Source organism: Rhinoderma darwinii, chromosome 7 (genome assembly GCF_050947455.1).
Source record: "Rhinoderma darwinii isolate aRhiDar2 chromosome 7, aRhiDar2.hap1, whole genome shotgun sequence".
Classification (NCBI taxonomy): Eukaryota; Metazoa; Chordata; class Amphibia; order Anura; family Rhinodermatidae; genus Rhinoderma; species Rhinoderma darwinii.
Window position 1 is genome coordinate 117,474,171 of NC_134693.1, and position 24,264 is coordinate 117,498,434.

The 24,264-nt window shown below is 40.6% G+C and overlaps 1 protein-coding gene across 10 annotated transcripts in view; it reads left to right on the forward strand.

The window, feature by feature from the left end:
- The window catches only part of CACNA1D (calcium voltage-gated channel subunit alpha1 D), a 267,753-nt gene that overhangs the window by 216,492 nt on the left and 26,997 nt on the right, over positions 1–24,264 (forward strand). For 7 of the 10 annotated variants that reach the window (XM_075833888.1, XM_075833895.1, XM_075833897.1 and 4 more), the window contains 9 exons: positions 6,193–6,321; positions 7,375–7,440; positions 8,235–8,326; positions 8,428–8,587; positions 9,075–9,202; positions 11,524–11,620; positions 12,623–12,725; positions 14,781–14,882; positions 22,512–22,642. In XM_075833888.1, coding sequence (XP_075690003.1) covers positions 6,193–6,321; positions 7,375–7,440; positions 8,235–8,326; positions 8,428–8,587; positions 9,075–9,202; positions 11,524–11,620; positions 12,623–12,725; positions 14,781–14,882; positions 22,512–22,642 — 1,008 coding nt within the window. Of the gene's footprint in view, positions 1–4,396; positions 4,430–5,632; positions 5,672–6,192; positions 6,322–7,374; positions 7,441–8,234; positions 8,327–8,427; positions 8,588–9,074; positions 9,203–11,523; positions 11,621–12,622; positions 12,726–14,780; positions 14,883–22,511; positions 22,643–24,264 lie in introns of all 10 variants that reach the window. The other 3 variants (XM_075833887.1, XM_075833890.1, XM_075833889.1) reach the window with 1 other exon arrangement.

A 24,264-nucleotide genomic window follows, 5' to 3' on the forward strand; every position in this document is an offset into this window, starting at 1 on the left:
AAGTTCTACCTTATATATTGGAGAATTCCCGTACATATACAGCAAATCCCTAGCACATATCTATTATCGGAGTTGATCCTATTACAAGCTGATCCAGTGAGTGCACGGCAGTGATGGGGCCCTGTGAGGCTGCAGAATACTGGCTGTCATTTACATAGGCAGCCTATGTCTGTTGACGGCCCATTGAAGGGTGATTATTCATAAGACAACATTTAATAGAATTGTTATATATGGAATTTCCTGATGCAGAAGTTTTCAACTCAACATGTTAAACAAATGAATCTGTATTTTAAATGCCAGGGATAAGCTGAAGGCGCTGCTCATTTACGGACTATAGTCATGCATTAAAATGTGTTTTTCTCAACCTATTTTAAGAAAATGTTGTGTCTCCGATGCTCTGATATATAGTATTTTTAGAATGCATGTCACACAAGATATAGAAAATGAGGCACTATACAAAGGTGGAACAGAATAAGACGTCCGTGTGTTATTGAGCCATCCCCTATATAATCTAACCAACTGTGTTTATTTCATCCCTAGAAATTTCTACAGGCAAGTATGTAACACGTGTGAAATATTTAACTAACGCAATGCAGTGCGTGTTCTAACCGTCCCGGCTCATTAACATATCTCCCGCTGTCATCCATTAATTCCGGTCTCCTATTCTGCAAACCACTATTGTTTTTCTTTTAGAGCGGTCCTATACAAAGTGGAGGCGGGTGTTTTATTACTTTTAACAACTTTTGACTTAGCCTAAATCTAGAATGTGAGCAATTAATAGACAACAACGGGGACGTAGATATAGGGGAGGGGGCAGAGGTAGTATTCACGCTCAGGACCCTGGTGCCTTAGGGGGCTTAAACAGTGGAGTAACGATAAGGTGGGGTAAGTTAGTATACACACTTAGGGCCCTGGTGTCTGATGGAGCCTAATGGCCCATCTACCGTATAGGAAGATGCCAGTACCATGAAGCACACCTGGTTGGGGGTCAGGTTTCAGATTTTGCAGTAGGGCTCAGGAGCTTCAGATTATGTCTTGGTGATCAGGGGACAAAGGGAGCCCCCTTCCTCTCTCTCTCTCTAACCACTCAGATGCCGTAGTTCCTATTGACTGCGGCATTTGAGGGGTTATTCTTGAGTTATCGCAGGCGGGTGTCAGCTGTATAAAACAGCTAACACCCCGGGCATATGGTGCGGGTTCAGGTCCTGAGCTTGTGCCATATTATCAGAGCGGACATCTGCCGTACAGGTCGATAAGGGGTTTATGTCATCTGGGCTCCCTCAAATCACTTCTCCAAAATTGTGTATATAGCTTTAGACATGAATGGAGGAGGAATATATGAAAGTCCATACAATGAAGCAAAGTTACTCAACTTTTTATGTAGATTTTCAATTTTGGAATGAATGTCCTCTTTGTCTAGATTTGTGTGCCAATCCTTTGGGTCCTTGGCACTCAGTGAGCAAAGTCTTCACAGAGTTCATCATTTTGATGTTTAGAATCCATATTGAGTATACAGATCTTTGCTGTGCACGTTTACCTGTTCCGTGCATCCGTATATTTTACACGGTTTCTAGTAGCGAGTCAGCACAAAGTGAAGATTGTACTCTGCGTTCTGCAGGATGGTCTGGAGAGCATGCACACAGCTAAAGATGGAGGTCTAGGACACGGACCAAGTCCAGGACAGACTTGCATAAAGGGGTTTTTCAGCAATTGTATATACACTTTGCATATGCCATATATACCATAAAAGCAATTATGCCAGATTTTAGATTTTACTTAAAATTCGACCTGAATTATATCGAAATTGTTTTACCATGGCAGACCCCTTCACATGTATTGCATCTTACAGAACACTAGAGGGTATAATTCCATCCACTAAATACAGTAGCCTCTATATTAGGAAATAGCTATATACTCCTTCCCTCTCAACCATTCAGGGATTTCACATGACACACTTACCTTAAAGGGATTATCCCGGATTAGAAAAAAAAGTCTGCTTTTCTTCCAGGGATCACGCCACTCTTGCTCATGTACTGTGTCTGGTATTGCATCTTATCCCCATTCAAGTAAATGGGGCTGAGCTGCAATACCAGAAACAGCCCATGGGCAAGAGCGGAGCTGCTCTTTTAAGAAACCGGCCACGTTTTTGTACTTTCATACAACTATTTTAAAACGTGGCACCTTGATAACAGCGAGGGCCACTTATAGATGGGCAGGCTTAACTTCTGCCACTTCTGTGGCTATTTAGCTGTCTCAAATATACCCATAGTTCAGCTTTGATTTTGCTTAGTAAGTGAGTCTGTCCCGGTGGCGGCTTTTTTTCTAATCCAACATGGCTACCTGTACTTTGTATAGGTTTAGGGTATTTTTCACGTTTGGCTTTGAACACGACCTTGTCACATAGCATGTAGCGCACAGTGACCACTGAACACGAGAGGCTGTCACGTAACACTGTCTGCACTTGTTACACCCTTTAGTATTAGCATGCTAACTGTATATTACAGCCCTGGAACATAAGTATCACTGGTCCTGTGGTATATGGAAAAAAATCGGAATACTCCGGTGTCTTAGAAATAAAAATATCCAGATAATATTATTTTATCCACATAGACGCGAGTGAAATATGTATGAAAAGAAAATGAGACCTTTTAGCATTTGTAGTATTTTCAGCCGATTGCGATAACTATGTTCACACGGGGGATGTACTAATAATTTTGGAGATATTATAATTTTGCCCATTTCATCTCTATTTTACATTGGGTTTCAGTGAAGATTTGCATCAGTAATCCTACAATACTGCCCTTATTCTTTGACGTGTTTCCTAACTATGCAAGAAAAAAAATATTAGGGTGGAAATAAGTGCCATAGAATAAGACCTATAAAGGGACCTTTCCTGCTGGGTTCATGACCTCTTGTCCTGGCGCCACACACAACGACCTTCTATGATCTTTCCTTTTAATTCGCTTTGTGTTTCAGTAATGTAAATAACCGCATTATGCAAATGACTTTTATTTGATTTGTGTTAATGTAAAGAAATGGATCATTTTCATAGATGCATCTCAGTATTGATTTTACATATGTGGCCAAAGATAAGTATTGTTGCAAAAATATGGAAGCTATTTTTTAAAAACCACACACAGACACCGGATACAATATATATATATCTATAATTTGTATATACATATATGTATATATATATATTCAAAAACTTGACAAAAAAGATTTTAGGTATGAGACCGACTAGTCTCTAAGTACAGAAATATGTCACCTCTTAAAGGGGTTTTCCAGGACTTAAAAATGAATGGCCTATCTTTAGTATAGGCCATCAATATTAGATCGGTGGGGGTCTGACGTTTGAAGGTGCCGTGGCGCTTGTACCTTGCACAGCCGCTATGAATGTAACAGTGGGTGCAAGTATGAGCGAAACTGAAATCCATGTCAAAAATAAAGAGGCTGCATCACTCGTACAAGCACCGCGGCCCCTTCAAACAGCTGATCAGCGGGGGTGCAGAGAGTCGCATAGGCCATGAATTTTAAAATCCAGACTAACCCCTATAATGCTGTTGTCTTCCATAATATTTTGTTACGAGTCCAAAGGCCCCACTGCCACATAACAAGACACAATATTATAAATGACACATGGTAAATAGGGAATAATTTAGCAGATTTTGCATTGGGGCCCACGAGCTTCAAGTTCTGCCTTTGTATGGAGGACAAGTTGTAATATCACAGCACACTAAAATAAAAGCCGAAGTTGTAGTTTGGTAATCTTGAGCTCAGCGTGTGAAGTATGGATCAGCATCAATAACTTTGTATAGGCCATACTACAGTATCATAGGGAAGAGGGGTCACATAGCAAAAATCAACATGGGGTCCCTATTCTGGTGTTATTCCTTATTACCATCCTTTGGCAGTAGAAGCCGATACTTTCTCGCCTTCCTATTCCAGTTCCTTGTAAGCAAGAAGGGCTCTCGAGTCATTTCTCACCTCCTTATTTTGCTACGTTGAGGTATCTGTTGAAAGGGGGAACCATACACCGGTTTAGGATTTGGGACCAACTGGATATAGGGCACCTTTCTTATCCATGGGCTTTTTTGGCAACCACACAGGCTGTTGGTGTATATGCTTTTGCCCTCTATGACATCTACCCAAGGACCTACCCAGAGTTCTCTAAAATCAGGCATTTCCCCAGTTTTTGTCAAGTCTGATCCAATGTTTTGTCCCCTATATATGTGTAGTTTATCATTCACCCTCCATGATAGGAAAAACCTTGGTTATTTTATACAGTTGTGTTCTCCATAGGTAGGTAACAGGATATGTTAGTTTCCATCACCATAACTTTCCAAAACAGAACATCGCTGCTTTTAACTTAACAATACTTTTAATTTTTTCAAAGCCACCAGAAATTGACCCAACTGGGCCACCTACGGTAAGAATAGGAAGCCGCGAGGATGCCGTGTAACAATTGCTTACCAAATTCTGTTTTTAACTTTTATAAACGGCAGATTTCCTTGCCATGTTTTTTTTAATCTTTGTTTTTGTTTTTCATGCATCTTATTACTTTCTCTAAACTCCCTTTGAATGTGAACTTGCACCCAAATGTTGACATTTTTTAAAATTTGAAAAACAAGTTAGAATATGTTATACTTGGTATATGAAACTATTGCATGTGGCATGAGCTGAAGAGATATGGCATGTACTGTAAAGTATCTGTTTTTTGGGGGGGAATTACAGCAAGGGTTTGCAGTGTTTTCAGCGTTTCCATTGGGATTGGTGGAAAGTGAGATCTCTAGAGTTAGTAAAATCCTCTTGTGGAAGTTTGTCGTGTAATATGTGATTAAGGAATTACAAAAAGTTCTATTATATCCCATTTGTATTATCTATTAACATTAGTTATCTGTGAAACCTAGACATGAACCTGGTGCCTCTTACTAAAAGAGTATGTTACATAAGATAACTTACATTGCGGAGATTATTTCTGGGGGGTTTTTGTATTTCGAAAATTGCTTTGATAAACTGCAATATGTCAGGATGTAGCAGTACCAGAGCCTTGTTTATTCCTAGGTAGCATGGCTACAAGCCTGGGTGGCAGTATAATGCTCCCCTGGCCATTGTCATTGGCGGGCATATCCTTTTTGTGCTGCTCATTGTAGATGAACGGGCAATTATGCGCAGGCCGAAAGCCCAAACCAAACACAGATGTGGTTCATGAGTTGTAGTGTAGCTAGGACCCTTTGTTCCCCCTCAGATTTACACAAGAATTGATCATTTTCTGTGAGGGTGACTCGTTTCAGAGATTCTTTATAGTAGACAGGGGCCAGTAAGGGTCTCATATTTGAACAATTTTCCAGACAAAAATTTCCGTAGGGAGAATGGTCCAATATTTGACCATATCAGCTCTTGTGGAGCCCATCATCACTGGAATGTATTAGACTATCGTTGTATTACAGATATTTCACTATAATTGGTTTCCATTGTTCAGATGGCTTCCATCTATGAGTTTTATCACATGTTGGCCCAAGCCCAGTAGGAACTTCTGCTCATGAGACCTTGCTGCCTACACATCCAGTGTTCATTAACGTGTTCCTGGAACATTTTTTTTTTAATATTCATTGTTCTCGATTTTTTAAAGCCAATGCCAACTGAACAAGGCCCTACTGGGGACCCAGCGGTAAGATGAATGGTCCCGGAATGGTTTGACTTATTTGCCTTCACTTTGTATCATTTCCTGCTGGCTTGCCTTGTTTTACTGTTTTCTCAAAGGTTCTGGAATGGGTTTTATGGCATTCATTTCATCCAGCGGATTGAGAATTTAGGCTGAGAACTGCATGTGTGTGCTCCTGTTCTGCAGCTGGAATCCAAGTTTGTCTTAGCATGCAGCTTTAGTGTAGCCTAGTTGGTGCCGACGAAATAAAACTTGACTGTGCTTTAATGAATTGAACGGATCAATAAAATAATAGACATACTTTGCCACTCCATCTGCTGTGGAACTATAACTCCCATCTGGTTGGCAGAATATCAGCTGGATTTGTAGTTCTGTTAGTGCCATTTTAAGGGGTGTCTACTCTCGATTTACAACATGGTCTTATTATTGCTCAACATTATTAATGTGTGTAACCCCCTCCTGTTCTGTCTTGTGTGCTGTATAACTGCCCACTATGCCAGTGGCTTGATTTACCCAATGCCTTGCAGAGCTCAGAAGACAGCGCCCGCATCTCAATCACATTCTTCCGACTATTCAGAGTCATGCGACTTGTCAAACTTCTAAGCAGGGGTGAAGGGATCCGAACGTTGCTGTGGACATTTATAAAGTCCTTTCAGGTACGTCATGCGTATTTATCTGTTTTGGATGATACAAGGATAGACCAAGTGGGCCAGTAGACACGTTATATATGAATACATGTAGTGCACAGTTTAGTATGACCATGAGGACACTTTATACAAAATGGTTATTACGCAGATCACTGGAAGGTGAACGTGAACCTGCAAGTCTGATCCAAGACATATTCCATACATGATGTGACCTCACAAACTTTGAATGTAGGATGATACGTGAAAACGTACAGCACTGGTGCAATCATACGTAAAAACTGCTGTAGAGTGAACTATAAGACAAAAAAACAAGGACTGAACATAATAATGCCAGTGATGGTGAACAGCTAAGCCCAAAATAAGCTGGCCACTAAGTGTACTGTATAGGTGAGGGCAAATTCTCACTTTTGAGAGTCAAAAAAGATTGTTCTGTCTGAAAATACCTAATCTATTCCTATCTCGATTTTACATGGCTGTAATATGGGCGCATTTTAACGCTCATATTATGGCCGCAATACCCAGACCTTCTGCAGTTCCACTGAACTAGGATCTAAACCTAAGAGAATCTAAGTTCAATTTAGTAGACCCTCCTGAAGTCTGGTATTGTGGGCTATAATATGGACGCCAAAACGCAGCCATATTATGGCAGTGTGAAAGGGGCCTTTAGGTGACCACACACATTAGATATATGTTGAAACTGCCGATTTCGGCGGGATCGGCCGAACTTATAATGTGGGTGATGGTGTTCCAACTCTCCCCAGATGGTAGATGTCGGGGTAAGAGAAGGATCGGGCTGTTGAATTTCAACATGCCCAATCTTTTTGTTTGCGAGTAGACGGAGTTCGGCCGTGGCTTTCTCCCTTTTGAAAACACGCGCACGCTTGGGGGAGTCAGGCAGAATGGCTGTCTCGAGTGTATGGCCAGCGTTACAGTTCAGATCACACTTCCTAGCCTGTCGGGTTACGATGGATTTCCCACAATGACCATTTTTTTTCATATCATAGAGCACACATACAAATAAATGGTGGTATAATCTTTTGACAGTCTTTCTTTTTCTTATAGGCTTTACCATATGTTGCCCTCCTTATTGCCATGCTGTTTTTCATCTACGCTGTGATTGGCATGCAGGTAATGTTCTCATATCTGTATAACATGTAATAATATCATAAAATCATAATGATAGCCAGCAATAAGAGGAGACTGGCAAACGCTGCCACTCGTGTCAATGTAACAGGAATCTACCAGTAGTTACAATGTATTCTAAGCTTATTAAGCAGTTCCATGACTTCGCACCCTTGTGTAATTGCTGCTTGATTACCCAGAATGACTCGCTCCATGTGTCTGGGTGTCTCATTCCTTCTGCATTAAGCCGGAGGCCCCAATTATGGCTTTCAACTTAATTGAGATCAATGCTCGGTAATATACGTTACGTGTTTGCTCGTGGGTGGTAATTATTACATGTGTTATTCTGTTGAAACATTCATTTAGATTTTGCGTATCCTGTAGCTTCCCTCCCTGGTGATGCACTGATCTTTGCCATAGAGAGATATTTAAATAGACTCATTGACGCATGACTTGGCGGAATGGCGATTTATTACTTATAAATATTCCACATAAATCCAATCAAATATTTCAATGTTCCTTTAGGATTTAAGAATATGTAAAATGTCCTTAGTTATATCCGACATCTGTTCTTTAATGGATTTCCTCAAGCACCGTTCACATTCAATTCATAGAAGTGCTGAACCAAGGCAATAAACAGTTTTTTTTAGGGACTTAGGTCATTTTATTTTTTTCAGAAATGTCCAATAAATGTTTTGGTACTACAATTATGATAGAAGCATAAGACATAAGTCCTGAAAAATACAATATCACACCTTATTATATAAAGGCTTATAAAACACCAAGTTTTTTTATTGCAGGTTTTTGGTAAAATCGCCACGAGGGATAGCACCCAAATCAATAGGAACAACAACTTTCAGACATTTCCACAAGCGGTCCTACTATTATTCAGGTACCTGTAGTTATTATATTACTATGTATATTGCCGTGAGTGAACCTCGATAGATCTTCTCTGTATGAATGACTCCCCTTGTGTCTTGTGACGTCCTCAAGGTGCGCTACTGGTGAGGCCTGGCAGGACATCATGCTGGCGTGCTTACCAGGAAAGCCCTGCGACCCAGGATCAGATTGCAACCCTGGGGAGGAGTGCACCTGCGGGAGCAATTTTGCCATTATCTATTTCATCACATTTTATATGCTATGTGCATTCCTGGTAAGTGATGGCGAACAGAAGTGTATTCGATTTTTGTATTATTGAGATTTCATTGCAATTATTAAGCTGCGGTGTTGAGGTCTCCTTTCTTTTCAAATTACCAGACTACCTTTTAAGGGGGTCGTATGAGACCAGAAAAACATGGGTGCCTGCTACCGGAAACAGCGCCACTCTTGTCCGTAGGGGATGTCTGGTATTGCAACTCAGCCCTTTTCACCTGAATGGGGAATAGCTGTAATACCACACACTATCCATAGACAAGAGTGGCGCTGTTTCTGAAATACATATCTCTTGATACATATTGCTCTATCCTGGAACCATGATTTACCTGGTTGTGTTTAGTTTTGTTTTTTTGTGGCATTGTATACAGGGCTTCATTACTTCCATAAATAGCAAATGAAATAAAGCAAAGGACCTACTGACAGGTCTCCTTTCTCTAATACCTGATCTTTACTATGTATCATGTGACTTGTTTCAATACCTTTAGATCATCAACCTGTTTGTAGCTGTCATCATGGACAATTTTGACTACCTGACTCGTGATTGGTCCATATTGGGTCCTCATCACCTGGATGAATTTAAAAGAATCTGGTCTGAATATGATCCAGAGGCCAAGTCAGTTTCTTTCTGTATCTAATTGTTGTGTGTAATAAAGTTGTGTGATCTCTAAGTCTTGGCGATCACCTGGGGTAGCCGTGTCTGGCTGCGCCATTCAGATTCAACTCTTCACAGAGTGGCTCTCTATTCTGGCTCCTATATGAGGTGCTCTCTAGGATGTCCATATGGCTTTTAGAGGAGTATTCCGGTTTTCGTAAATGATTGTTATTCTTTGTATAATGAAAAGTTATCCAATTTTCCAATATACTTTCTGTACCAATATCTCACAGTTTTCAAGATCTCTGCTTGCAGTAATCTAAATTGTTTGTACTGCAAAGGTCTGTTCATACGTGGTGGATATACTGTGGATTTTCCACGTATTACAGTAGCAACAAAGTGGATGAGATTTCAACAAATCTCATCCACACATAGTGGAAAAAATCTGCCTAGAAACCGTTCCTAAATTGACCTGCGGTGTATTTTTAAAATTTACAGCATGTCAATTTATGCTGTGGAATCGCTGCTCTTCTGTTGCGGGTTTTACCCATTGAATTCAATGGGGAGGTAGAACCCGCAACAAATAGGCAAACGTTGGGATTTTTGCAGCGGAAAAGCTGCGATTTTGCCGCAAGAATCGCAATCAGAAAAAAAAAAGCTTTTTGGTTTGAAACTAATAAAAAGGTTCATACTTACCCCTTAACCCCTGAAATGGCGTTTCATCCCATGTGACTTCTGCAGCCAATCATAGGCTGCAGCGATCACATGGACTGCAGCGTCATCCCAGGAGTCCAGGCTGTTCTCAGAACAGAGGGACGCGTCACTATGACAACAGAGAACGGTGTAATTATATTTTAAAAGCATCGCGTTCTTCTGTTCTCCGTTCAGGCCAGCATCCTGGGATGACGTTTAATCCCATGTGACAACCGCATGAAAATTTACCTACAGTGCGGATTTTTTCAATCCACAGCATGTCAATTTATACTGCATATTTTCACTAAGGATTTAATTTCTTTTAATAAATGAGGGATGGAATTTGAAGTAAAAAATGCAGCAAAATCCAATTGTATAACAAGCAAATTCTGCTGCGGAAACTCTGCGAATTTCCGGTGGAATTTTTTATCTTGTGTGGTTGTACCCTAACTGTATTCAGTCCGGCACCTTTGTTTCCATCACATGATCAGGACGGACTTTTATACACTGAAGGTGAACAATAAAGTTTCTGTAATGACAGGGATAGGGAAACAGACAAGTGAGCCCTAATTTACCCGCCACTCAGTCCCTGCCTACTTGCAACGACCCGCCCTAGGCGACGGGGTACAACTGGGCGACGGTCCCTACACTCAGTAAGTGCACGACAGACAACCAGACAAGGAAACACAGAACAAGGGAAACGTGGCAGTTGCCCACGGCAACACCGTGAGCAACAAGAGTAGCAAACGAGCCGAGTCAAACCAGGAGAGTACGAGGTGCCAAACGCAGAGCAGGAGAGTAGTGAACAATCCGAGTCAAACCAGGAGTGTACGAGGTACCAAACGCAGAGCAGGAGAGTAGTCAGTAAGCCAGGGTCAATACGAAGCAGGGACAAGTAGTTCAAGAAGCTGCAGCAGGGCCAGGAAACCAACAGAGAAGAATCACAAGCAAGGAGGAACAGGAAAGGCAGGTATAAATAGACAGAGGGCGGGAGCTAGCTCCGTCTGGCCAGGCTGTGATAGGCTCTCCCACTCCTAAGCCTTCCATCCTGAGTGGTGGAAGATTGAGTCAGTCTCACAGACATAGAAGCAGGTGCAGACTGATTACCTATGGGCGTGGCTACAGAAGTTGTGCCTGGCAGATCCTTAACAGTTTCCTACTAAATGACAGCAAGCAGAGATGCTAAAAATTGTTAGAAGTTGATACAGAAAGAATAATGGAAAACTTTTCTTAACATAGAGAATAGCATTTATTTGCTGAATATGCTACGTGTATCAATCCAGTATTATTTTTTAACATATGAACCAGAAGCCCTGCCACTCAAGGTGAAGATAAATGTGCCTGCTGTAGATATCGTCAATTTGGTCAAATTAACCGATTTGTCCGTAAAGGGACCATTGCATTGCATATTGTACCGAGTTTAGCAATTGTAAGATGACACTCAGCAGTATCTGTTTTATTGCCCTCACCACAACTGGGACAGGAACGTGTTACCTCCACATCACTGAAAGGCTGAGTAATTCTGATCACGTGAAGAGACGTGGTTTGTATATGAGACAGATTAGCATCGCTGACGGGTAGAAGCTGATTGTATGACGAGGCTTAACATTAACGCCGCACAGATAAAAAATAATTGTTTTATAATGTAGAGGAAGAATTAAGCACCTGGACGTGGTTACTCTGCTCCGCCGCATTCAGCCTCCTCTGGGCTTTGGAAAATTGTGTCCACACAGAGTCGCTTGTAAGGTAAGATAATATAGCTGATAAACCGTAATAAAATAGTAATGTTCCCAGGATATTGGGTTTTATCTCCTGTTTGTCATACTGCCGCAGTCAAGCAATATTGGCCAACCCATCTGTCACTAGAAACAAAGACATCTGAAAATCGTCCTTGAAGAGAGAAACTAATGGCTGCTAGGAGTCCTTTAACACGGCCCAACGAGCTGTCTCGTTGATCGGCGCTAATTTGCTCCTTTCACAAGAGTCTATGTTAGGGGATGAGCGATTGTTGCCACGTCCTCATACGTTTCTATTATGTCAGCAGCACATCTCGTAAACAGGGAGATGCGCTGCCGACAACAATAATATTTATTGCAACATAAACGACACGATCAGCCGATGAAAGAGCGTTTGCTCGTTTATCAATTGATCGTTGCCCCATGATCGGGAATGATCGTTCGTATGACTACTCATTTGCCCGAAAAATGGCCCGTGTAAAAGTGTGTCCACTGCACAGACCCAAAACCTCAGGTCAGGGGGGCTATGCGCTGCTTCCTTCTACTCACTGAATTTGTCAATGGTGAAAAAATCCAAGCCTATAACCCTGCTGACTGAGATACTGATTGATTAAGACCAGGGTTAGGTCTTCTTCCCACAGTGCAGATTTGCTGCCGGTTTTTTAATGCATTTTTGAAGCCAAAACCAGGAACTGAACCTAAACAGAAGAAATATATAAAGGAAGGCCTTATAGGTCTGCTCTTCTGGATCCAATTCTGGGTTGGGCTTGAAAAATGCATGCAAAATTTTCACTGTGGGATCATACCCTTATAGCCAGGGATTGTCAGAAAATGGATCTTTGATCGGAGGGCGCACTCAGCGTTGACTGCCTAACTTCTTTCTGGGTCTTTATTGTAAGTGAATTAGTCCCGTCTGTCATCTGGTATTACATGTAAAATGTTGATGTCTTTTTCAGAGTGAATATTTTGGAGGTACTGTATATATAGTTATGCATTTTATGTACTTTTGCAGAGACTGGTTGCCATGAATATGCCACTGAATAGTGACGGGACAGTGATGTTTAATGCCACGCTGTTTGCTTTGGTTAGAACTGCCCTGAAAATCAAAACTGAGGGTATGTCTATACATATTCTATTGTAAACTATTTGTCTATCATTCTTTTTATCAATCAAAATCACAAATATTGCACAGCACTCAAAAACATCTTAATCTGCCTTTACAAACTAGGTAAGTGTCGGAAGATTACACTAATTTTCGTGGATCCACCAACAATCTAAGGTGTAGAGGGGCATCTCAGACGTTGGGGGAAACAAGGATCCTAGAAGTGTCTGAAAGCTTGTCTACTTCTTACCTAATGAATAAACATTTATGAGGAGGTTGATGTTGGCCGAACAACCCTTTGGCCAACAGCTAATGTGTTTGGCTGGCTTTAACCCCATGGCAACATCCGATTGACGATTACTTCTGATGTGCACCGTCACAATATTATGTGGGCTCTGGAGCGGAGTAAGCACCATACGCGGCGGGTGCCGACTGTTTCAAAAAGCTGACGTCCGCCTGCAATACCTGGGAACGCAGCTATCCCTTGCCTGATTCTTGCCATCTAGCCCTTAGATGTCGCGGTCAATAACGATCGCGACATCTGAGAGGAAAGACAAAGGTGGGGCTCCCTCTGTCCCCCAATCATGCCTCTTGTGACGAAATCGTAAAATGACGATCGATTGTCTTAGCAGGCCTGTAGGAAGACTAAAAAAAAAAGTAGAAAAAAACAATATACCGGTAAGTAAAATATCACCTAAAATTATGTAAACATAATCGGTTTTGCCACGACCGTAAAAGTCTGAAAATATCCCGATATTTACCCTGCCTGATAAATGCCGTAGATTTAAAGTGTAGGTAGACGTTTGACAAACTTCTGACATGTCATAGTGACATGTCAGAAGTTTGGATTGGTGGGGGTCGGAGCCCAGAGACCCCCACCGATCGCTAGAACGAAGCAGCTGAAGTGCCCGTGTGAGCTCTCAGCTGCTTCGTGTCTGTTCGGCTTTTTCCGGAAAGCTGATGTATCGGAGGACGAGCTCATAGACTTTGTATTGAGTCCGTACACCGATACATTTATTTCCGGAAAAAGCTGAACAGACACGAAGCAGCAGAGCGCTCACACGAACACTTCAGCTGCTTCGTTCTAGCGATTGGTGGGGGTCTCAGCGCTCGGACCCCCACCAATCCAAACTTCTGACATGTGACTGATATGTCAGAAGTTTGTCAAACATTTAGCTACATTTTAAAAATTCACAATGCAAGCAATGCTGTTTTTTGGTCACCTCACTTCCTCCCACAAAATGGAATTAAGAGTGATCAAAAAGTCGTATGTACCCCAAAATGGTACCAATAAAAACAACAGCTCACCCCACAAAAAACAAGCCCTCACGCCGCTCAATCATCAGAAAAGTAAAAAAAGTTATGGCTCTCAGAATATGGCGACACAAAACTCATTATTTTTTTTAACTAATAGTTTTTTCTTTGCAGAACTGGTACATCATATAAAAACTATATACATCTGGTATCGCCATAATCATTTTGACTTGCAGAATTGAGTTAACGTGTCATTTTTACTGCACCTTGAAGACTAATAATAGAACCCAAAAAAACAATGGAGAAATCACAGTTTTTTTTCCTATTCCACCCCACAAATATTTTTTTTCAGCTTCTCAGTCCATTATATTGTACATTAAATGGTGCCAATAAAAAAAAAAGTCCAGCATAAAACAAACCCTCATACGGCTATGTCGACGGGAAAATAAAAAAGTTATGGCTTTTGGAATGCGACTATGAAAAATGAAAATTGGCCGTGTATCTCCATCGGGTTCATTGTTGGCTTTGTACCGTATATATGCAGTCTGTGCAGATTATTCTGTCATAGTGTCTTTTCTTGCCGCTCACAACTTATAGAATATTTGTTACTTTATCAGGACAGGAGGAAGTTCAATACAATATTTGGATTGGTTCTGCTTTTGTCAGTAGAGACATATACTATGTTATATCTGGAGCATAGTCTGTTTTTTCTTTTAACTTTATACAGATTCTGTTTTACATATAGATACCATTAAACATTCCTCCCCAGTGATCCAGCTGGAACCTTCCATAAGTGTCTTGTACCATCCTGCAGGTAATCTAGAACAAGCCAATGAGGAGCTCCGAGCCGTCATCAAGAAAATATGGAAGAAAACGAGTATGAAGCTTCTGGACCAAGTAGTGCCTCCTGCAGGCGGTCAGTGTAAAACTCTTAATCCCCACACTAGAAACACTATATTGCTGCATTGCACAGTCCACACCCCCCTTGTGACCTGGTACTGGAACCACACTGAATATGATATATTTTTGGAGTTAGTAATACAGCCGTATACAGAATGTTATATCTTCTCATTATCAAAAATGAATTATTTTATTTCCTGTTGTTAATTACAAACTAGGTGATTAAAAACATTGTGTGGTTTTCCAAAAGTTTATACTGACACAAGGATGGATTAGTGGTTCAGTTATTCAGTTTAGGCCTCGTTCACATCTGCGTTGGGACTCCGTTCATGGGTTCCGTCTGAGCTTTCCGTCAGGAGAACCCATGAACGGAATCCAAACGGAAACCATAGGTGATGGATCCGGTGCAAATGGTTTCCGTTTGTCGCCGTTGTGTGAGGGTATGTTCACACGCTGAGCCAAAAACGTCTGAAAATACGGAGCTGTTTTCAAGGGAAAACAGCACCTGATTTTCAAACGTTTTTTGAGCAACTCATGTTTTTCGCGCCGTTTTCGCGCCATTTTCGCGCCGTTTTTTCGGCCGTTTTTGGAGCTGTTTTCAAAACGGCTCCAAAATCGTCCCAAGAAGTGTCCTGCACTTCTTTTGACGAGGCTGTAATTTTACGCATCGTCTTTGCTGTCAAACGACGACGCGTAAATTACAGGTCGTCGGCACAGTACATCGGCAAACCCATTCAAATGAATGGGCAGATGTTTGCCGACGTATTGCAGCCGTATTTTCAGGCGTAAATCGAGGCATAATACGCCTCGTTTACGCCTGAAAATAGGTCGTGTGAACCCAGCCTCAGGGTTCCGTTGTTTTGACGGAATCAATACCGTAGACGACTGCGCTATTCATTCTGTCAAAACGACGGAACCCTTACACAACAGTGACAAACAGAAACCACTTGCACCGCATCCGTCACCATTGAAATCAATGGTGATGCAAATAGAAACCTATGGTTTCCGTTTGTTTCAGTTTGGATTCCGTTCATGGGTTCCCCTGACGAAAGCTCAGACGGAACCCGTAAACGAAGCCTTATTTATAGATAATATCCACATAAAAAGTTGAGTAGCTATTATTTTACTTATCTTGCTCTGGCCCTGACGTACAGACTGTATTATTGTCCAGTTCTGTATTCACAATTCTGCTGGTTGCTATTGGAAACAGTCAACAAGCTTGTTGACCGCTTAGCTGAGATCCTTTATTGGATGTTCATTTTCCCACATTAGATTACTGTAAAGTGCCTTATGTGAATATTACAAATCTCTCAATCCAATCAATGGAGCAAGATCTGTACCAACAATGAACAAGCAAGAACCCCCTGGATAGTAGTCTGCAGAATTGAGAATGCAACAGTTAATGGGAATTGTTATACGCAAGCTATAACTTAGGAAGAGGACAAGATAAAAACAGCAAAGCCAGTCAACAATATATGAAGATTACCAAAAAAAGTGTTCAAAAGCGAGTATTACACAGAGAAATACCAATGTCACTTATATAAGTTCCCTATTACCCTGTCATTACACCCATATTTACAGAGTTTTCATAAAATTTAAAAATCCTGCCCATCGGCTCCACTTTGCTTTGATGGCAGGACTTTTATCAGATTATCATGCTGGTTTTGTTTCACAGATGGTGCCACTCTGTCTTCATGTGATGTGAAAAAGAAAGTCTGCTCATTATCCAAGGGGAGCCCAACAGCATAATGTTCTCTGTGCTTTTGGGCCCCAATCCCCATTCTGTGTCCTTTCTTTAATTCCTAGTGTCAATCACAGGACTTGCTTTTATATACATATACAGCATTAGACCTGCTATAAAAAAGGCTGCTGTAGAGAGATAGATAGATAGATAGATAGATAGATAGATAGATAGATAGATAGATAGATAGATAGATTATTAGATAGATAGATAGATAGATAGATAGATAGATTATTAGATAGATAGATAGATAGATAGATAGATAGATAGATAGATAGATAGATAGATAGATAGATAGATAGATAGATAGATAGATAGATAGATAGATAGATAGATATGAGATAGATAGATATGAGATAGATATGAGATAGATAGATATGAGATAGATAGATAGATAGATAGATATGAGATAGATAGATATGAGATAGATAGATAGATAGATAGATAGATAGATAGATATGAGATAGATAGATATGAGATAGATAGATATGAGATAGATAGATATGAGATAGATAGATAGATATGAGATAGATAGATAGATATGAGATAGATAGATAGATAGATAGATAGATAGATAGATAGATAGATAGATAGATAGATAGATAGATAGATAGATAGATAGATAGATAGATTGATCACAGATAGATATGAGATAGATAGATATGAGATAGATAGATAGATATGAGATAGATAGATATGAGATAGATAGATAGATAGATAGATAGATAGATAGATAGATAGATAGATAGATAGATATGAGATAGATAGATATGAGATAGATAGATAGATAGATAGATAGATAGATAGATAGATAGATAGATAGATAGATAGATAGATAGATAGATAGATATGAGATAGATAGATATGAGATAGATAGATATGAGATAGATAGATAGATATGAGATAGATAGATAGATATGAGATAGATAGATAGATAGATAGATAGATAGATAGATAGATCACAGATAGATATGAGATAGATAGATATGAGATAGATAGATAGATAGATAGATATTAGATAGATAGATAGATAGATATTAGATAGATAGATAGATAGATATTAGATAGATAGATAGATAGATAGATAGATAGATAGATAGATAGATAGATAGATAGATAGATAGATAGATAGATAGATAGATAGATATGAGATAGATAGATAGATATAATATATAGATTAGCTTAGATAGATAAACCTTATGGAATAGAGTGCCCCTACTATGCGGGGGTCATGACAGAGTAATAAGGAATTGTAGACATTGTGATATTTCTCTGTTTATTCGCCACCATATTATTTTCCACATTGCCAGGAGCCAATCTAGAACCAATCCCTAGTGCAGAGGACATGATATCTTAGTATACAACACATTACAGTGAATATTTCTATAAATGCTTATGTTTGCATATGTGGTGTACAGGACAGGACTTCTACATCATCATGAAGCATTATAAATCCTGATAACCATATTAACCATCATTTATTGTCTTTACCATGAATTAGGAATAATTAATTATTACATAACAGACATTACAGACCATTAGTTGTGTCATTTTACTCCATGTGAAACAGATTCCTGGAGTTATAGATGAAGTTTCATTTATTGTCTCTTTAGAGGAATTGTCTTCCTTGTTAGCATCTGCTTTCTGTATGATGATGTAAACCAGAGGGATCTATCGGATTCTAATTGCGGCTTTCATCGTACAATGATAAACGGGAAGTCCACACAAATTGTCCTAATGATGTGATATTATCCACCGAAAATCAAATCGAGGGATAGAGCAAAAATTATCAGTTTAAATGTAGTTTATGCTGTCATTGTTTTAGGCATTTCTACATGTGAATTGTTTTTTTTTCTTTCTTACTACAGATGTTATTACTAATAGTGGTGTGATGATAATTCAATGTTTTGTGCTTTTGTGTGTCTTCTTTACAGTGAACCACAGCTGGGCTGAGTGACAGGGGACATTGTCAATTCAGATATAATCTCCATAGTGAGTCGTCACCTGTCAATCACAGATAGATGGTTGTAGTTCCAGCGACTGATTGTATTGCGGTAAATCCGCCGTGTATTACAATAGCGGCAAAGCCAATGAGATATGAGCAAATATCATCCACACGCTTGATATTTGTTACGCCTCATAAATTGACATGCACTTTTTTGCGCTTTATTTTTCCCATTGAGTTCTTTGGGGAGGAAAATATGCGCAACATATAGCAAACTTTGCATTTTTTTTAGTAGAAAAGCTGCGACTGCCACAAAAATAGCAAATCTGAAAAAAACAAAACTTTTTTCCTGTTTAAAATGAATTTAAAAAAAGTTGATACCTCCGTGGCATTGCCATAGGGGCGATTCCTTGTTCCCCCAGTTACTCTCCATGCCTCCTGGGATGACGTCTCATCCCATTTTACTGTTGTAGCCAATCACAGGCTGTAGGGGTCAGGTGGGCCGCAGCGTCATCACAGGAGGCCGGGCTGCAGTGAGAACAGAGTTGTGGATCAGGGTTGTCTATGACAATGCCAGTGAGGTGAGCATTGATTTTTTTTTTTCTCAGCTCTGCTTTCCGCAGCGGCGATTCCAGACAAAAATCTGCATCACAATTTAGCTGAAATTTCCTGCGTATACATACCGTTAAAGTGGTCGTCTCATCCCAGACAGCCCCTTTAATGTAAGAACCACCGCATCAGTGAGCGGATCGCTGCAGACCGGACTCCTAAGACCAGTTATTTTGCACTCACTGCATAGGAAATGTATTACATGGACAGAGCGTGTCCGCCAGAGTGTAAGCCACGGCTCTGGCTCTTTATGCGGGCTCCCGAGCAGGGACCCCCTCCATGAATTCTATATACACTTAAAGGGAATATACAAAGGGGTTGTCAAGATTTAAGTAGTTAATGACTCTTATAGTAACATAGAGATAAATAGAATAAGACTTCACATATATTACATACTACATACACTATACCACCCTTTCATCGCTATCAATGTGTCACCCGTTTCCTGTTTAACAGTTAAAAATAATAGTCATGTGATGTAGGAGACCAAAGTTTATTTTGAGGGCACAGACAGGTCCTAAGTGAGAAAAATATCAGAAAATAATAAATTATGCAGGGCTTTGGCCTGAGGTTTTTCCTCTAGTGCAGCATACTAACGTAACAATGGGCTATTTATATACTATACCATCTCTTTATGGAAAGCACCAACGCGCCCATTGTGACGTTCCACTGAACAGAGATGTCCAGATTTTCAGGACTGGCACTGCAACCACTGATGTTATGGTCATCCGAAATTCCTGATGACCTCATCGTTGGTCGTGAACATTGACCGAGGTTTCCCCTGTCACCAGCCTACCTTCCTTTTCCTGGGACTTACGTATCTTTTTAACTGTCTGGTGTTTTAAAGGTGCAGAATCCATTTCTCTCACCATCCATATAGATAGCCGCATGCTTATGAACTAGTCATTTTTAGCTTATTCTACTTTTGTAGTCTTGACGCATCTTTAAGGAATGTTCAGGTGTGGAAGCAACTTGAGGACCCCAGTCCCAGTGATGATGGAGGCTGAGCGCTATGAAGGTGACATTCTCAGTCTCTTTAATGAGGAGCATGCCAGTCACTCTGCTCTTCAGCATGATCCAAGGAGCAGCATTAGCATTGGCACTAGACTAGGGCAGCCACTTTCCACCTCGACTGTGGCGACCATTATAACCAACAGAAGGCCCATACACCAAGAGGATCTGAGACTAGATAAGACGCAGCCAAAACCCTTCGATACTGCACATTTAAAACAGTTGTTTCTGTCTTACTGTAGTCTTTTCGGTCGTTGACCTTCTGCTTGCATGGCATAACGGAACTGCTTTGTTATTGTTGTAACTACTGTGCTTGAGCTTTTTCTGCAGCCTTTCTTTTCCTTTCAACTATCCTCTAAGAATATTCTGAAGCAATTCTGTTTTAGGGTGGTGGCATGGAACTAGTGTTGCCTCTTGCCAGCTGTATTCCCCTCCATTTGTTAATATATACACAGATGCATGCTTCAGAATACAGTATCTCTGGTAGATGTGCCTGCATGTATGGGTTCTATAGAGTCATATATACCAACCTGATATCATACGCTTCCCTCATCGTGACTTGTAGGGCTAACTCTATGCAAAAAAAAAAAGATGCAGGCGGTAAGTATGTAGTCCTAGATTATTCATTCACTTAGATATTGTATCCAGTAGCCAAAAATGACATTAACATTAATGCTAATAAAGAAAATCTATGGTATAGATGATAAATATGTGCTGACTGCACAAATAAAATCCTACAAAATATCATTTCAAATTTTTATTTCTACTGGTGATATAAATGATTATATCGTAGTATTTCATACCAGCCATTCAGATGAATAGCTGCCAATTTAAAACATGGCCTGGACCATCAGAGCTAGAGACACTTTTTAGAAGTCACCACTCTTGCCTATATAGGGGGGTCCGAGTTGGGTATATAGAAATGAGTAGTCTTAGTCAGACAAACTCTGTAAAGGCACATAAAGTATACTAAAATGATTTGTCTCAATACAAATGCTCGCTTTCTTAGATTAGTGACTTAAGGGGATTGTCCCAAGATTAAATGTTATTCTCTAACAACAGGATACATGATAACATGCTGATCGGTGGGGGTCCGACCGCTGGAACCCCCACCGATCACAAGAACGATCCTCCAAATGAATAGGGCAACAGGTCGAGCATGCGCCCTGCTGCTCGATTCATTCTCTATGGCGTTGCCGGAGATAGCCAAGCGCTGTACTCGGCTATATCCGGCAGTCCCATAGACCGTGAATAGAGTTGCAGTACGCATGCTTGACTTGCCGCTCCATTCATTCGGAGGAGTGGGACCCTAGTTCTCGTGATCGGTTGGGGTCCCAGTAGTTGGACGCCTAACGATCAGCATGGTATCACCTATCCTTTGGTTAGGGGATAACATTTATTCTCGGGACAGCCCTTTTCTTAATGAATATTAATTTTAAGGAGATGCATATCCATAGACTTTGTTTCATTTCCTAGACAATCCAGCAAATTGGCATACTTACACTGTGGATGAGCAGTATACACATTCGCTGTTAAGGTGTGCATACACATTAGATGAAAGTTGGCCAAAACCTGCCAATTTGGACGGGACCAGACGATTATGTAATGTATAGGATGGTAGCCCGACTCGCCACCGATGGCAAGAAAGATAGGGCATGTTGGAATTCAACATTCCCGATCCTTTGATGCCACAGGACAAGCGGCTGCCAGAGGAGTCTGACAAACAGCCTATTCCCCTCTTAGCATTGAAAATACATGCCAATCCAAGCCTGCATGTGTATGGGGGAGATGGAAGAAATAGCTGTCGGCCAAAGGCTATCTATAGTGTATGGCCACCTATTCATTAAGGAATATGACTTGAACATAGATCACCTGACAAGTCCTCAGTAGAAGGCAGATCATATTGTATCCATTGGAATATCAAGTAGGATCATGGGACCCTCAGTATCAGACGTAATGAACCAATCCTAAAATAGTTTATTGTCCATTTGTGGACAACCCCTTTAATTACAAATATTCTTCTATACGCCACATTGTGATTCACTTTATTTCATACCTTTTCTGTTCCCTACACTTTAAAAAGATTCTACTTCCCCTCATGTCCGGCATGTTGTCTGATACACTATGTCTAGGTGGACCTCCGTAACACGTCTTCTCTGACTCTTCCACCATCCAGACTCATCTCGCTTGCTTGCTGGTCTTCTGTGTTAGTTTAGTCTGCCCTGCCTTTAGTTGTGCAGCTTAGAATCTGCTGCATCCATCACATCTCTTTTCAGATGCTAGAGTTCAGGGTGATGGTGAATGTTGCTGACTTGGGAAAGATTTGTCTGTTCATTTAGATGATGAGGTAACCGTGGGGAAGTTCTATGCCACCTTCCTGATACAGGACTACTTTAGGAAATTCAAGAAGCGCAAGGAACAAGGACTGGTGGGAAAATACCCTACAAAGAACTCCACCGTTGCACTACAGGTGATTGCCTTTTTTTTTTTTCCCCTGTATGTCTTTACTATTAATTTAAGTTGATTTTGCTTGTGTCTACAGATTATATTTAACTGCTCTCCGTGACTCAGTAGACTGTTCGTTTGGATCAATTGGGTGTTTGTTCCAAAATTGGTATAAAAAATGTCACTTCTGTAGCGTCAGGGTGGCCCACCGGAGTACCAAAGAATGCTATGGTCCTAAACATCTACAAGACAACCCCATATAACCCCAGTATGGATTACGAAGCAATTAAAAGTGGATGTGCCCAGGTTCCACATAGATACAGGGTGGGCCCTCACAAGGGGTGGACATGTCTATGGGCCCATATGAAAAAACAGCATGTGGGTCCCTTTACCATCAACATATCCGCAACCTAAATGTTCTCATATTTTAAATAAATAATGACTGTAAAAAAAATTCTCTCTAAAAAAAGAGTGGAAAACGACCAGATCTTCATTTCTTTTGCAGCAATAGGTAAAATCCCTAGTGGTCTTGGGCAGTGAAGTGGTTAATGATAACAGACTTAAAGGTCTAGGGTAGCGAAGGGGTAAACTCTCTGTTTATTTTCCTAGAGAGCCCCATCAACAAATGTCGTTATAAAAAAAAAAAATCCTAAATACCTTTATTTAGCAAAAGACGCTTGTTTTTTCTAGGGGGTAATCATTGTGGTAAATTAAAATGGCCGCCATCCTGTTTATACTGTGAGAAACCCATCCTACCGTGTGCCCTCAACATTCTAGGGTGGGATTTCTGACAGTATAAACATGACGGTGGCCATTTTGATTTACCACAATGATAACCCCCTGGGCAAAACAAGCGGTGTGTGATGAAACATCGTAAAAGCTGACTGGCAACAATGTGAACACAGTCTGACGATAGAGAATTACGTTTTATTACATGAACCTATATGACCTATACGCTGTATACATATCACAGCCGACATACCATCTCAGCTGTGTCTGTGCGCCTCTGATGGTATCCAGGGAAGGAGCGCGCACAGACACAGCTGAGATGGTAAGGAGGGGGACGCGATGCTGGCTGTTGTGGGGATGTCGTTTTCTAACACCTCGCATACCAGCGCTGCACCGCAAATCCGCTGAAATACAATACATGTGGATCTACATTTAGCGGAAAAGAACCAAGCGGAATTAAGAGCATGCTGCAGATTTTTAATTGTGCAGCATGTCAATTCTGTCTCGGATTTGTTGTGGATTTTCACCCTTCGTATTGGATAAAGTTTGTATCAAAATCTGCGTGTAACAAATGTGAATTTTGTAGTGGATTTGCTTTGAAATCTGTAAAAGAAGAAGTCTGCAGCGTGTGGATTCAACCTTTAGGGTATGTTCACACGCAGAGTTTTCAGGCGTATTTAAGGGCGTAAATGCCTCGAAATACGCTAGCTAAATGCCTACAAACATCTGCCCATTGAATTCAACAGGAAAAACGGCGTTTAGTTCAGCTAAATTATTTTTTAACGCCGCTGTTTTAAAAAAACGCCACATAAAAAGACACCCCGGGAAAATGAGCATGTCACTTCTTTTGCCGTTTTTGTAGCGGTTATTTTCATTGTGTCAATGGAAAAACCTGTCCAAAAAAGACCTCAAAAAAAC